The following is a 14,397-nucleotide window of genomic DNA, read 5'->3' on the forward strand; positions in this document are numbered from 1 at the left end:
TTTTCAACACTTTAACATTTTTTGTCTCTGATATAACTCAAGGTGGAATGCAAATGACCAGTTATGTGGAATTACTCTGTTTTGGAAGTTACTTATTAGGAAGTTATAAGGAAATCATGTTTGGAAGGACTTGTTAATAGATTCTTTTGTATGCTTAAGCAACACTGAGTAACTTTTTTGAAAACTCTTCTGTATGAAAAAAGAGATTTGATCGAAGTGCAAATAAAATGTACATGAAAAAAGTACTTTTTATTACACTGTAATATAGAGATTATTTGTGTAAGGCTTATATATTATTCAGTGAAAAAGTCTTTCTGTTGCTGCAGAGGTTCCTTGTATAGACAACATGGGAGATGTGGAGGATGAAAATGATTTGAAGAGATCACTCTCTTGCCAGTAACTATCCTAAAGCAGACTTTCAGATGGCAAAGCTTATACGAAAAACCTCAGTGTCTGATGCTCAGCCAGAACCTGAAAAGGAATTCTTAGTATCTCCATTGTAATTAAAATAATTAAAAAAAGTAAATATAATGGAAGGACTTCCAAGTGAAAAAACATCTATTATTTTATCAACTTAATACTGTTATTTCAAAACATGACAGCTATATCTCCCACTAGAAAGTATTTATCTGCAAATTTTACTGCTGTTTCTTCTTTGTCTACTTGGTCTCAGGCTCCAGCTTTGAAGCAAATTTCAGCGTTTTTGCTGGGTCCAGTCCACCTAGATCAGAATCTACATAAAGGCCACATAAAATGTCCTAGTTATATTGTAATACCTGACTATTTAACAGATATGAGTATGCTTGAACTTACCTTATTTCATTTTATTGTGACCAAAGGAAAAAATACTAATCCCAGCAAGCTTACAATAGTTTGGATCCATCATGTGTGTTTTTTTAAAACAAAGCTTAATTTGATGACAACTTGAGTTTTTTTAAGCTGTGTGGTGGCCTGCCTCTGTAACACCTCTCCAGGCACAGAGATCAGCCACATTTTCTCATGTTGTTAATGAGCTTTTTTTTTGGTAGATGTCTGGCTTTTTTTTTTTTTTGACTCTAAGGAATGGAGACACCTTTTTTTTTTTAGTGACAAAGTCTTTTTTTATCCAAAAGTTACAGTTTGAATAATCTTCTATACAAATTCTTGGAATGAAACATATGGAACTACAATTTGCAAAGAAATGCTTAAAAAAGGAAAAAATAGATTCTTCCTTACGTGATCTCTAAGCATAGCTAACTAATTACTCTTTTCAGCCTCCAAAACTGGGGTGAGTGGCATAAGAATACATCTTAAGACTATACAAGGCCAGAAGAATCAATGCATGTCACAGCTTGTCAGTACATTGCTTGGATTAAGGAAAATTTTATCCAAATAATCCTGCCTCACTGTTGTGTATGAAGATGTTCCTTCATCTGGGAAGTGGCCAGTAATCTTGTTTTAATAGTGCATCCTTTTCTTGCATAATTCTTGAATTCAGCTGGTCTGTAAGTAAATCTTCCTGCTGCAACATATTTTCCCCCAAACCTTTGAGACTACAACGTTCTATCACTTCAATGCTTGACGAATAACAACCTTCTCTAGAGGTGGTTACATCATCTAGTTGTATCTCAGACCTACTCTTCTGTTCACATTTCCATCATCTAAGCACCCCATACTGCATCTTTAAGAGAGTCTGGTCAGATATAAAGTTAAAGCATTAAGTTGTGACCACTTTCTCAATGTTTGAGATTTTTCGAATTCCCTTATGGACTAGAAAAAAGGTGTGATCCTCCTTTATTTATCATAAGTTCAGTTAGCAGCAGAGCTAGTTAAGGTAAAAGCCAAGGATGTCAAGGAAAAATGCTAGCATTTAAAAGCCAAGTCTGCAGAATATACTGAAGTGTCACAAGTGCAGTCATGCTTTAAGTGTTCCTGATAAATTTCCTCCCTAATGCAGACTCATTTTTCAGTATACCCTGCAGCATTTGCAGATAATAGCTCTTAACAGGTTATCAGTGTAATCCATAGAGATACTGGGGGTTTGGAATTTGGACCACTACCCATACTGGCTCCTGATACCTTTTTCAAATTTGCAGCTTTCTGGCAGCTGCTAACAGCTAAATTCTTTTAACAGCATCTGCTCCTGAAATTTATTTTCTCCTTCAGACTGTCTGCAGTTTTCCATGTGGTCTCCTGTAGCTTTCCAATTTTCTTTGCTGAAGCAGAAAAATTAGAGGAAGAAACAGCAGATACTCTTTTCAGTGCAACTTTTCACTCCTTCAAATGGTAGGTTTTTTGGACCTGCCATATCACTGTGGTCCTAGTGGATGATCATGAAATCAGGGTTGACTTGTGTCCCCATCCTGTCCCCGCTCCCTTGTTGGGTGCTGTGGAACAGGCCCTGGTTGGGAAGATCATGGCCCTGCCAGACCCACAGCCACTCCCTGCTTCTGACTCCCCTCCTACTGGGTAGATGGACCTCATGATGCCCTGACATGGGAGCAGAAAATGTGTGGAGAACAGTTCCTCTGAGGTAGAGTCAGAAATGCTTAATGGCAGCTTAAGGGTTAAGTCCTTTCTTTTATCTTCACCCACTGCAGTGAGCTCCTGGTCTGTTAACTATACCTCTATGTCTTCTTGATGGAGAGCTTCCCTGACAGAGGCAGGCAAAGAGTTTTAAGGTAGACAAATGACCAAACTGTGGAGATACCTGAATTTTTTTTTTTTTTCAGAGAAGTACAGTAAACCTCCAAAGCCCGATTTGATTTTAAAACAGGAATCACAGGCAGCACTCTATTTTCCAGGCTATTTTTTGAACCTAAAATTGCCCTTGCAGAACATGTTCACTTTCCAAATCCAGCAGAAGTGAATGAAGCAAGCACACTGTGCGTGCCCTGTATAAGGAACCATTTCCATCTAGAATAAGCTCAGCACGCATTTCTCTACACATTTCTTAAGCATGTTCCTTAATTGCCTGGGGTCTTGGCATGGCATATGTTTCTCAATTTGGAATAATAGAATAATTCAGGGTGGAAAAGACCTTTAAGATTATCAAGTCCAACTGTTTCTGCAGCCCTGCCAAGAACACCACTAAACCCTGGCCCTAAGTGCCACATCTACCCATCTTTTAAATATCTGACTTACCTGGTGGTAACTTAACACTTCCCTGAGCAGTCTGTTCCAATGCTTGACAACCCTTTCTGTGAAAAAAATATTTCCAAATAGCCGATCTGAACTGTTCCTGAAACTACTTGAGGCCATTCCATCATGTCCTGTCACTTGTTTCCTGGAAGAAGAGACCGACACCCACCTCATTACAACCTCCTTTCAGGCAGGGGGAGATAAAGTCTTCCCGAGCCTCCTTTCCTCCAGACTAAACAACTCCAGTTCTCTCAGCTGCTCTTCATAAGACTTGTGCTCCAGACCCTTCACCACCCTATTTACTCTGGACACACTCCAGCACCTCAATGTCTTTCAACATGAGACCGGCCAGCTGGCTGTACCTTTCACAGGTATCAGGTAGTGCCAGCCCTTCAGGATCCCTCTGCAGGATCCTGTACAGTCCTGTCTAATAGAAAACTTAAAAAGTCAAGTAGAAAATGAGTCTGTATTAAGTAATGCTTTCACTGCTAATTTTTTCTGACATCTTAATGGTGCATGGGTTTAAAGGGCCTGGAGGTTATTTGCTGATTTGGTGAAGCTACATGAAGCAGTCATCAGGAAACATCTGGAACATGTTGAGAGATGTGAGCTCTGGATTCTTTCCTTGACTCTGAGAGTATTAGCTGGCCATAGTTCATTTGTGATGGGTAGTCATAGCAATTTCCCCACGATGTGCTACTGCTGAGCAGAAATCATCACGGAGGGTTGCATACCATAAAGTTGTCAGCTGTATGCATACAGCTGCTTAGTGCACAGTAAAGGTTTAAGAGTTGAATGCTATGATGTTGGTCAGCACAGTTTCTGCCATGTAACTGTTCCTCAAAAAGTGGACTTTATCAGAAACTCACAAATACCAGGTCTGGTGGAAGAAAGTGTTTTAAGTGCAGTCAAAAGCTGGTCTGGGGCTTTCTTTCTTTGTAGTTTTTTCTTTATTTTTTTTTAACCCCTGTTTTTCCATTTATTTCTGCATTTTGCTTGTTTACAGTTATGGTAAGAGTAATTAGTTCAGTACATATGATTTGTATAAATGTTTTCAGGGAAGATGAAGCTTCTGAAATAAGGTTTTATTCTAAAAGAATCTAGAAATGATAAATTAAAGTCACGCTGTTGTGACTAGTCCCCTGCATGATTAATGATCTCTCATATTTTTACTCTGGACTTCTTCTCTTCCAGGAAATTTTGCTTAAGTTGTTGTATTTCTTAAAACTCTTGGCTCAGTAGTATTCTTGAGCTTTTGTTTGAGGCAACCTCATGCTTATAATATTTTTAGTTACTAGTTTAGAATTAGATTACTAATTCAGGAAAGCATGCTAACTCTTTTTTCCCCCTGATTTTAATTTTTTATATAGTGAAATTTTTAATGAGTTATTGTCAAGACTGCTGATGTTCTTGCATAATATATATGCTTCCATATTCACCTCTTCTTCAATTCTGACCAAATCTTTCCCATGGAAGTGAGAATTACTGCTTTCTGTTTTCATAGAAATAGCTCCCCAACTGATAGTTGTGTGCATGACATAACATATGGGAGATGAAGCATTATATTAGCTGATATTTAAAATGAATCTTTTTTATTATAAGGATTGAACACAATGCATTGTGCAGCATGATAAATCTTTTCAATACAAGGCTAAATAATAGGTTCCAGTCAGACCTAGTGATTATTTTAAGCGTTTGCAGCCTAACTAGGATGAATACGGTCATTTGCTTTCTCAGGCTCTTGTAGGATGTTTATTTCTTTTGGTGTCCTTTGCTGTAGTGCATTTGGGATTCAAATGTTGCTTATGGCTGAACATCAGTGCCCACCACAGTCTTCCTTTTCCTTTTGTTTAAAATTGCAGGTATAAACACAGTTAGGAAATGCCTGAAAATGTGGTCAGAGTGCAGGTCTAGTGCTCGATGGCAGGAAAGTATCAGCTGCAGGTAATGGGAAGCAGTGGTGTGCTGTAGGTAAAAACCGCAGGCCTCTTCAGCCGCCAACTCTGACTAATGTCTGAGGAGTCATCAGCCCATCAGTGGGAGCAACTGGAGTCTCCCACATCTCTTCCTTTCATCTCCTGCTCTCGCTGTACCTCTCCAGAGGGCCAGTTTGACCAACTCAAACTATTCTATGATTCTCATATTTGATGTAAAAAATGCTAATGATTTTTGGGTCTGGACCATGAGAAAAGAACTGTGAACACAAGTGGTGTCCAGCTTACCAGATCCTTGCCTGCACACAGTATAAATCCAGTGGTCCTCTCATCCTGCAAAGAGGCCTATCCACAATGGGTTGATGAGCTGACCTGGTGATCAGTGTCTTGGTAATGTTGCTGATTTGCTCAGTAGAAGTGGATTGCACTCCATTCTAGCGTGTGGATATAATGGAAGTTTCTAGCTATTTGATCAGGAAGAAACATTCAAAGTGTGAGCTTTGGTTTTGAAATGTGTCACATTTTGATTTGTTTCCTATTTAGACAGTGTCCCAATTACCAGCTACTTGCAGGGTTTAGGAGTACCAGGAGTGATACTAAGATGGTTTTTGAGCACTGCAGACTTCTTCCTCTATCAGCAGGGGGTTTTTGGGCCTTCTTAGGTTTTGGTTGCAGATGATCTGTTATCTTTGGATTAAGTGGATGGTCAAATTGCATCTATAGCATCTCTGCAGAAGTATGAGGGGCATGGGGGTCTTGCACTAGGCTCTCTATTCAATGATGAATTTAATTTTTATAATCCATCTCTATTTTTTAAATAATGTTTTTGCAACTTTTCTTTCTAGAGCTTTCAGCCTTCAAGATTCCTTTATGCCCTAATTAGCTTTATTGTTTATATTACTCTCATTCTCTAATTAGAGTAATCACATCATGGGGGAGTTGAGGCTCTTCTGCTTTTTCTCTAATTATTTTTGTTTTGTCAAGCCTGGCTGTTTCCTGCTGCTTATTCTTGTCCATGTGTTTTTATTCTCTGCAAATTGATGTTGTCATGTACTAATTGTTTTTACTTTATCTGAAGACCTTTTCTGTTTTTACTGTCTTTGTCATTCTTGGCCATCTGTTCAGCTCGAGTTTCTTTTAAAAGTGATGGGACCAGTGCCAGCAAGTGGGGGTAACAAAGTGTAAGAAGAAAGTGAAGGTGCTATCTTTAACTAGCATTCTGAATTCTTCAGCTCAGGTTCTGTCACTTAAACCACCTTCCACCTGACCTTTATCCTTTCTTTCTTGTTGCCATTCCTGTGGTTGCTTTGCCCTTCAACCCTTTTTGCAAACTGGCTATTCACAGTAGTGGTGAAGAGCTGCTGAGATGTGGATTGTCCGTGGAGATACATATGCCTGTGTAACACAAAGCAATGTTGGTATCAGCCCCTAACAGTTAGAAGAAAATTGAAACTTTTATAGAAAGTGTTCTGGTTACTAGTCTCAGAATTTACACATCCTAGGAAAAAAAGAACAAAAGAAAGTGCGGAAAGGTTAATGGTGTGCACAAGTGTTACGATCCGGTTTAAACCCAGAAGAGCCAAGAAAACTAAGTCTCTGTGTACAAAACAGAAAGAACTTTCAAAATGTACCCAAAAATGTGATTAAAACCAAATGAGGTTAGATGTTGGTGCCAAAAAATTGATATATTTTATTTAATAGTAAAAGAGGCAAAGCAAAAGAAAAACAGAAGGAAGGAAGGAAGGAAGAAAGGAAGGAAGAAAGAAAGAAAGAAAAAAGAAAAAAGAAAGAAAAAGACAGAAAAAGAAAAAAAGAAAGAAGTGTGCATGGAGGGTGGGGGACAGGGAGACATGACAGGGGTTAGGTGGAAGCATATCACCCTTCCAAGGGTCTCAAAGATGTCTCGTTGCTCCCCTCCATCTGGTCTGCTGGTGGTGAGGGTCCCCCGTTGCCGTCGCCATGCCACCACACAGTGCCAGATGCTGAAGAGTATAGAATCCAGTGGATTAATATACACTTTGGGAAGGTGGGAATGCCCATGTGTCTCCCCTGTAGGGGGCCAGTTTGACACTGTACCTTGCAACACTGTGGATCTGTTGCATCATCTCTGATGTAGGGTCTGGGGACCCCTTTCGGGGGTCTTCGATGGGCCATGACAGCCCCCTTCTGCTGTCCTTCACATGGATGCGGCCTTTTCCCTGGGTGAGGGCCCCTCAGCCGAGCTGGTCTGCACAGCGGAGGATGGGCAGTCACTGCGCCTCTGACCAGAGACTTTTCCAACACCCAAAGACTCTCTCCCCCCATCCTTTGGTGCAGGGGTCTGTGAGAGCCTGGCAGCTGATAGCCCTGGGGCTGTGGTCTCCACCCTGAAGGTTCTAAACTTGTGCTTTGTGAATGTCCCCAGCCCTGAGTGGTTACTTCATCTTATCTTCATCAGCGAGAGGTGTAGGGCCTCTCAGAGCCCCATCCAGGGTGCGGTAGTCTTCTCTGCAGCTTTCGTCATACAGTTTTAAAAGTCCTTCATGAAAATGTTTAAGTCATAAACTATAATATTTCAGTCAGTCTCTGACAACAAGGTGAGGTAAGATCAGAACAGCATTTATTATATATGATTTGAAGCCTTTTTTTCCTGTGGAGCAAGTGACATTGTTGCGTTTAAAAGCAGAAACAGCTAAATGGTCTTTTCATGAGCCAAATTTCTGAACACACAAATTCAAGGTCCACCATCAGAATTGTTATCAAAATTGCCCCTTTGGATGCAGACTTTGAATGTAGTTGGATGCTGGGATTAGCCAGGAGCATATCAGCAATGCTTGCCGAGCACATGTTTAAAGTCCTGAGAGTGTTCTTGCTATCCCTATGGGTTCCATTTTGTAAAAGCTCTAGGTAGCCTCTTACATGGAAAGCCATGATGAAATTAGAAGAGAAATTGCTTCAAAAGCACTGGTTTCTCCACTTAGACTTTCTTTTGTGTGAATGATACTCTTCTGCTTCAAAAAGGAAGCACTTTGATAGCTTCAGAGTATGCAATCATCTCTTCACAGATGAAGTCTCAGTGCAATGTAGCTCCTGAGTTGTAATCTGCCCAACATTTGACCTGAGGTACTGGGTAATTCAATCTCTCTCATTCACTCTCTTCTGCTGAGACTATGTGGCTTACAGCAGAATTTGAATGAGTGTTGTGGACACTCAAGGCTGAAATAACCATATGCAATTGCTCTGCACCTAGCGCATCTTCTGACTGAAAACACTGCTGAACAAACAAGCCGAAGCAGTACCTGGAAGTTTTAATTTTACAAAGTCAGAGTCCAGACACAGCTCTACAAATTGTAAGAAACTTCACTGTATTCCATCGTGTTATAAAGTCAAATACGCAAATCCTTCTTTTTGAACTGTCCTTATATTTAGAAGATTGAATACCCAGTCACCTTTGCGTATTTATTTAGTAGTCCATGATTTTATCGTTTCTTGCTCCTCACAGTCCAGCAATAGTAGAAGAAATTTTGGGTTTCTTCTAAGTAGGTTTCCTCTGGGTGTATTGAGACCTGCATTTTGACTGTATATCTAGCATATTTCTTTGAAACTTTCTGGTGGTGGGAGACTACAGTTTTGGATGGAATAAATCTGAGTGTACCTGAATAATGTTGATTTTGATAGTAAATGTCTCTGAAAGAGCCTGGTCATGGGAGGATCTTCTAAAATGGCTCAATTATTTAGTCTCTCCCAGAAGCCTGCCCCAAAGACAGACCTCTGTGATTGTGACTGATTGTCTTCAGCTGCTTCTTAAGTTCGGGGATTTATACTTTGGCAAAAGCTCCTTCACAATGCTAAGCTGCAATATGGCAAGAAGTTGCTTATGCTCTGTTTAATTATCTGCAACACCAGGACCAAGACTTGACAGAAACCATTTGGAAGGGATTGTGCTGCAGAAATGAAGTACTTGCATTCAGATTTTCTTCCCTAATACAGAGAGTATCAAGGTTACTTTAGGAATTAGTAGATTTGTAGACTGTGATCCATGTCTCAAATAACATGGGAAATAAGTTCTTCTATTTTCTCATATTTTATGAAGTATCCTAGTGTAAACCTATATAAATGAGTCCCCCGTGAGTATAAGAAAGTAACTACCATGTCTAGTTCAAATGTAATGAAAACCCTAATTTAGGTGAATACCATTCTTAAAGAATATTTAACTAATTAGATGGACTTGTAGCAAAATATTCTGTAGATCTGTAGGGAATAATTTTACTGCATACTTACTATTCTGGTTTTTTTCTCCCTCCAAAGATATCACTTCAATTTTTCAAAATTATTCAGCTTGAGGTCAAAAAACACTGGTTTTACAGAGAAGACACCACTACTGAAGGTTTCCTCAGAGGAAAATGGGTGAGTTACTTTCATTTTTCTCAAAATATTTTTTTCCTAAGCTCTTTTCTATTTAATTGCATGTGGTTCTTTCTTATATCCTAACGCCAAACCTGCTGGGAAATAAAGTGAATAGCAGGGGCTATAAGCAGAGAATTACTCTGGAGGACCTTGGTAGCAGAGAAGGGCCTGAAAAAAGGGAAGGGAAGGATGTAAGGCCTGAGGTCAGGGTGATTAGAGAGCCCAAAGCTTAGACAGCTGCAGGTTGTGTGCTCTTATTTCCTCCACGTGTTGTTACACAAAGCACACTGAAAGACAAAGCAGAACTATAGGGAAGGTCCTGATAATGGAGCTTACACACCAAATCCTGAAGTACATCTGCCTGCTGTATTAGAGAACTGGTTCTCTCAGGTGCACCTAAATGTCATGGGGTCTTTGTTCTTGCTGCCCAGTCTACCCAGCTGTGTCACCAAGGGGAACTCAGTCTGTACTGAATAAATCTCTTTCTATGAAATTTTCCATAAAAATCTCTCAGAGTGAACCTAAGGTTCTGTAAAGTCAGTTGTATCTACTACCTGTTGAAGTAAAACACTGTTTTATTATGTTTACTGAAAATGTGTGACAGGTTGCAGTGTATGGCCCTTCATAATCCAGATTTTACCACAGATGATGATTCATGGGACAACAGCTCTGCAGAATTTGAGCAAAGGTTTCAACTGGAAAGTGAAATGACAAGTTTTCCCAGATCTGCTTCTTCTGAGAAATATGAAATCTTGGACAACCTTCATGTCAAGTTCAGTTTATCAAAGATGAGGTTTGAATTCAAACATTTTTTTTTTCTTTTTCAAATTCCTGCGCGTATTTGTTTCTATGCATAGATGTCTAGAAAATGTTTTATTTGTGTAACTTAATAAAATAAGACTCTGTATTTAGACTGTATCTTGCCACTGATAGTGTGAAATTGATTACATAATGACCAAGAGCCCCTGGTTCTAACAAGAATCAATCATAGCACTTATTCTAAATTTGTAAATAAATACCTTCTATATTGCTTTTAACATTTCTTTGAAACCATTTTTTAAAAGCCCCGTGGTTGATTCCACAGCATTTTTTTCTTCAGTGTTTTCTTGCTTCACTTTAATTAAAATGTGTGTAAAAGTTCTTCTGTAGTCATCACAGTAGCTTTTCACATATACACAAAGCAAAATATAACTGAGAATTTTTCTATCTTGGACAACATTAATATATTTCACTCTTTACCCCAAAGCAGTCTTTTACATCATTTAGGCATGGGGGAAATTGAATCTGTTAATATATTAAAAGATAGCAATATGATAAGAGCTTAACTTCAAATTTTCTCAGGATATTTTTGCTTGGGATTTAACTAGCAAAACCTTTAATCTTGGATACTAATTCCCTCTGCCCCTTCCAGAGGTTCAATACTTTCTCTAGTTTGGTTTGGTGTCTGCAGATAGCTTTGCAGGGTTTTCACGGAGCCCAGCACTGCAGGGCCACACCTCCTTGTGGATCTACAGTGTCTTTCCAGAGGGATGTCAGTGCATCTTTTCCCAATCTGTATACTGTCTTAGCTCATCACTTCACAATTGTTTTCCTCTCATTGTGCATATGGTATTGTGCTCTCCCACTCTGCTGCTGAATAAATGGAGCAGGAGAATTCCAATGACTGCAATTAGTGCAATGTGAGCATATGCAAAGAAGTTTGGCAGGTGTCTTTCTTCACATTTGTGGTAGATTTCCCTGGTATTTGATGTAACAAAGGTGTCTATTGGGAGTGTGAAATCCATTGTTTCCAGTACAGCATAGGTTTATAATCTGGGGAGGAGCACGTTTTTCTGGCAGAACTTCCCTTGAGATAAATTTTGAGTGCTATAGTGCAGGTTGTGCATATGGGATCAGCTCCTTCGCTGTTGTAAATCAGCATAACTCTGCTGAGACAGCAAATGAAGCTAAACTGCCTGACACCACATACAGATCAGACTAAAAATCATTTGCCTTAGAAGAGGGGGTAAAATCCTTTCTAGCTTTATACTCCATGCATTTCCAACTGAAGTCAAATAGGATTGTGCTGGAGGCATATATCAGCACAGGATTTGGCACAGGGCTTGTACTTGCATTGCTGTGCCAGATTAGCACTGTAGGAAGACACAGATTGCAAACCACGGGTGAATCAAAAGCTGATCATGTCGCAAATGTAAGCTGTTAAAAGTGCTGCTTCCCTAATATGAAATTCCAATGAAAACAAACAGATGGGAGGAAAAGACCCTTCTAAATTCTACATTTATTAAAACCATTTGTATAACCTTGTTTTAATCACATCCAGCTCCTTTGGATGAGTTTCTGTTATTTACAACAAGTGGTTATTAATTTATAAATGCTTAATTTATGTTTTTTTTTAAATTTCACTTGTGTCTTAACATCAAGGGTTTTTTTAAATAATAAATTTAATTATTATTATTATAAATTGTAGGTCCAAAGTGCAAACAAAAAATATAAAGTATGTTAAAATTAAACTAGTCTGGATTAGGATTTATTAATTCATAACATAATAAATTCTCAAAATTCCAGAATGAAACTGTAGTGTAGAGGTGGGCAGAATAGACAGGCAGGATAGAGGATGTATGACTAAGATGGCACTAAGTGTTTTCCATAAATCACAGAATACCAAAAGAAGCTTTTAGTGATGAAGTGCTGATAATGGCTTTTGTCATCATTCCTTTCTTTTCATGCCTTTATTACCTTCTTCCTCTCTCTACCACCTTGCTTTTCAGTAGAGTAGGGCTACTTGGAATTTCTAGAAGAAGCCACCTAGCTGTCTTCCTTCTCCTCTTCCTCTGCCTTCTCTATATTTCCATGTTGTGCAAAGTTTGGGTAAAGTTGTTGCCACTTGTATTTAATAGAGGACTGTAGCCCCTTTGTACCAGTTTCTCTGTGACAACACATTTTTATTAGCTGCTGGTTTTTATCAGCTTCTGTTTGGAAAATTCTAAAGAGAGGGGAAACTTCAGAAAAGAATGTTTTTGAAAAATGGGTCTCCAGTCATTTATGTTGCTTTCTGTCAATGAATTGATTTAGGAACTTATTTCCACTGTGATTAAAAATTATTTATGACATTCTTCAGACTATTCTGCTTTAATATTTTGTCCTATAGCATCTGTCAATGCAGCTTTTTTATTGCACTCTTCCTTTTTCAACTAATTATCCTGGTAACTTGAAATGTTTTCCTTCTTGCTTGTCATCAGGTTTAAGTCAAGCCTTGCATTTGTCATTCTGTCAGAAAAGCAATGTTTGAATGTTTACTTTTGAAAAAAATTGAATGAGAATATTGATGCTTTCAAAATGAAAATATGTAATGAGGTCAAATCAACAGAAAGGGTTCTGTAAATTAAGACATCAGTATAACATATTGATGGGCAGTCAGAAAATTTTTAGTTGAGTTGTCTTTTGAGTAAGATTAAAAAATGGTAAAAATGCTAAATCTTAAGATTTCTTTCTCAAGACCATGCATTTTCAACATCCACATTTTAATTTGGAGTTATCCTTGCCTAACCTACTCAGTAGTAAGCTTGGAAAATTCAGAATATTTTATGACATCTAATTTCCAGAACAGGGCATTCCTTCAATAGGCATGGATGTGCTATGGAAAAAATACTTAGTTTTGTTAGTAGATTTATGCTTATGAAGTATATTTGGTTTTAAAAGATACTGTTAAACCCAGAAGATTCTTAAAGCTTGTTCTTGTCTTCAAACTGCTTTTTCTAATACTTTCCAGGGTGTGAATTATAAATCCATATTACTGCAGGCCTAGGCCCTAGGGTATATCACCGTGTCCCACAGCCGTAGAGGAGGAGGAGGAGAGAAGATCCAACAGGCAGGAATTGTGCAGCAAGATTTATTTATTTAATTATTTTACAAACTCTTTTATAGACTTTTTTCTTCATGGTCTAATTGGACAAAGGATCAGCCACCCCTTGGGATGACTGGCTAAAATCCTAAAACATCCATTGTCAAAATATTTTCCTACTGTACTCTAAACAAGACTTTTCAAGGCTGCAGGTGTTTGGTTGTTTACATAACTCTGCTACCTCTTCTGTGAGAGAGAAAAGACTTAGAAAATAGCAAGAAAATCCTTGCTAGCAGCATTTTTGTATCCACAAGTCCAGGTTTGAGGAAGTCACTCATGACACCATCTGTCTTTGCAACACGCTGTAGTTTCAGCGCAGCCATGCCACCTCCCTGTGATGGCAATGCTCCTTTGCCTCTCTGGAAGAGACAAGAATGAGCTAAGGGGGATCTGGGTCTGTCAGAGGCCAGCAGCAGCAGTGGACAAGTGGTTCCAGGATCCAGCTCATTCTGCAGCCTTCCCTTAGATTTTCCAAGGGGCAAATCCTCCTTCTTGTGCATTGAGATCCATCTCGCAGCAGACCTGGTGCAGGAGCCCTTACAGTCACCAAGGCTTCCCAAGCCCCTGCTGACCTTGCTTTGTGGTGTCTGTACCCTGATGTGGTATATTATCACCCATAAATGCTTAACATAATGTTTCTAAAATGTCAGAGCTGTTAAGAGACTAGAAAATGCTGTTTTAAAACTAGCCAGATAGTAAATACATCTTTCTTTGTGTTTCAGATGCTGTCTAAAATTCCTGAAAGTTTCAGGCCTTTTTATCTTTGTAGTTGTCTGCTCTGTAAGTATTGAATTTGTAGTCTTCCCCTGTCCCCATTTCCTTAGAAATAGTTCAAAATGAGCAATGATCTTTTCTCTTAGCTCACAGAAAATGTCTCAAGGCAAAAAATGACAATACTGTGCAGGGCTTCATGCCTAATGAGACTCCTATTTGGTGCACTAGTCGCCCCTCAGGACAATGTGGTTGAGTAAGCAGTTGAGTTGGTAATTTAAAATGCTAAAGGCAGATTAACCCCAAACTTGTAGGTGCCTTATGAATGCTTGTTGCATTTAGGAT

At 38.9% G+C, this 14,397-nt stretch overlaps 1 protein-coding gene across 11 annotated transcripts in view; it reads left to right on the forward strand.

The window, feature by feature from the left end:
• The window catches only part of OCA2 (OCA2 melanosomal transmembrane protein), a 191,840-nt gene that overhangs the window by 40,835 nt on the left and 136,608 nt on the right, over nt 1–14,397 (forward strand). For all 11 annotated transcript variants that reach the window (XM_019283069.3, XM_019283066.3, XM_019283070.3 and 8 more), the window contains 3 exons: nt 9,342–9,440; nt 10,045–10,233; nt 14,064–14,121. In XM_019283069.3, coding sequence (XP_019138614.3) covers nt 9,342–9,440; nt 10,045–10,233; nt 14,064–14,121 — 346 coding nt within the window. The remainder of the gene's footprint in view (nt 1–9,341; nt 9,441–10,044; nt 10,234–14,063; nt 14,122–14,397) is intronic.

Source organism: Corvus cornix, chromosome 1, assembly GCF_000738735.6.
Source record: "Corvus cornix cornix isolate S_Up_H32 chromosome 1, ASM73873v5, whole genome shotgun sequence".
NCBI lineage: Eukaryota > Metazoa > Chordata > Aves > Passeriformes > Corvidae > Corvus > Corvus cornix.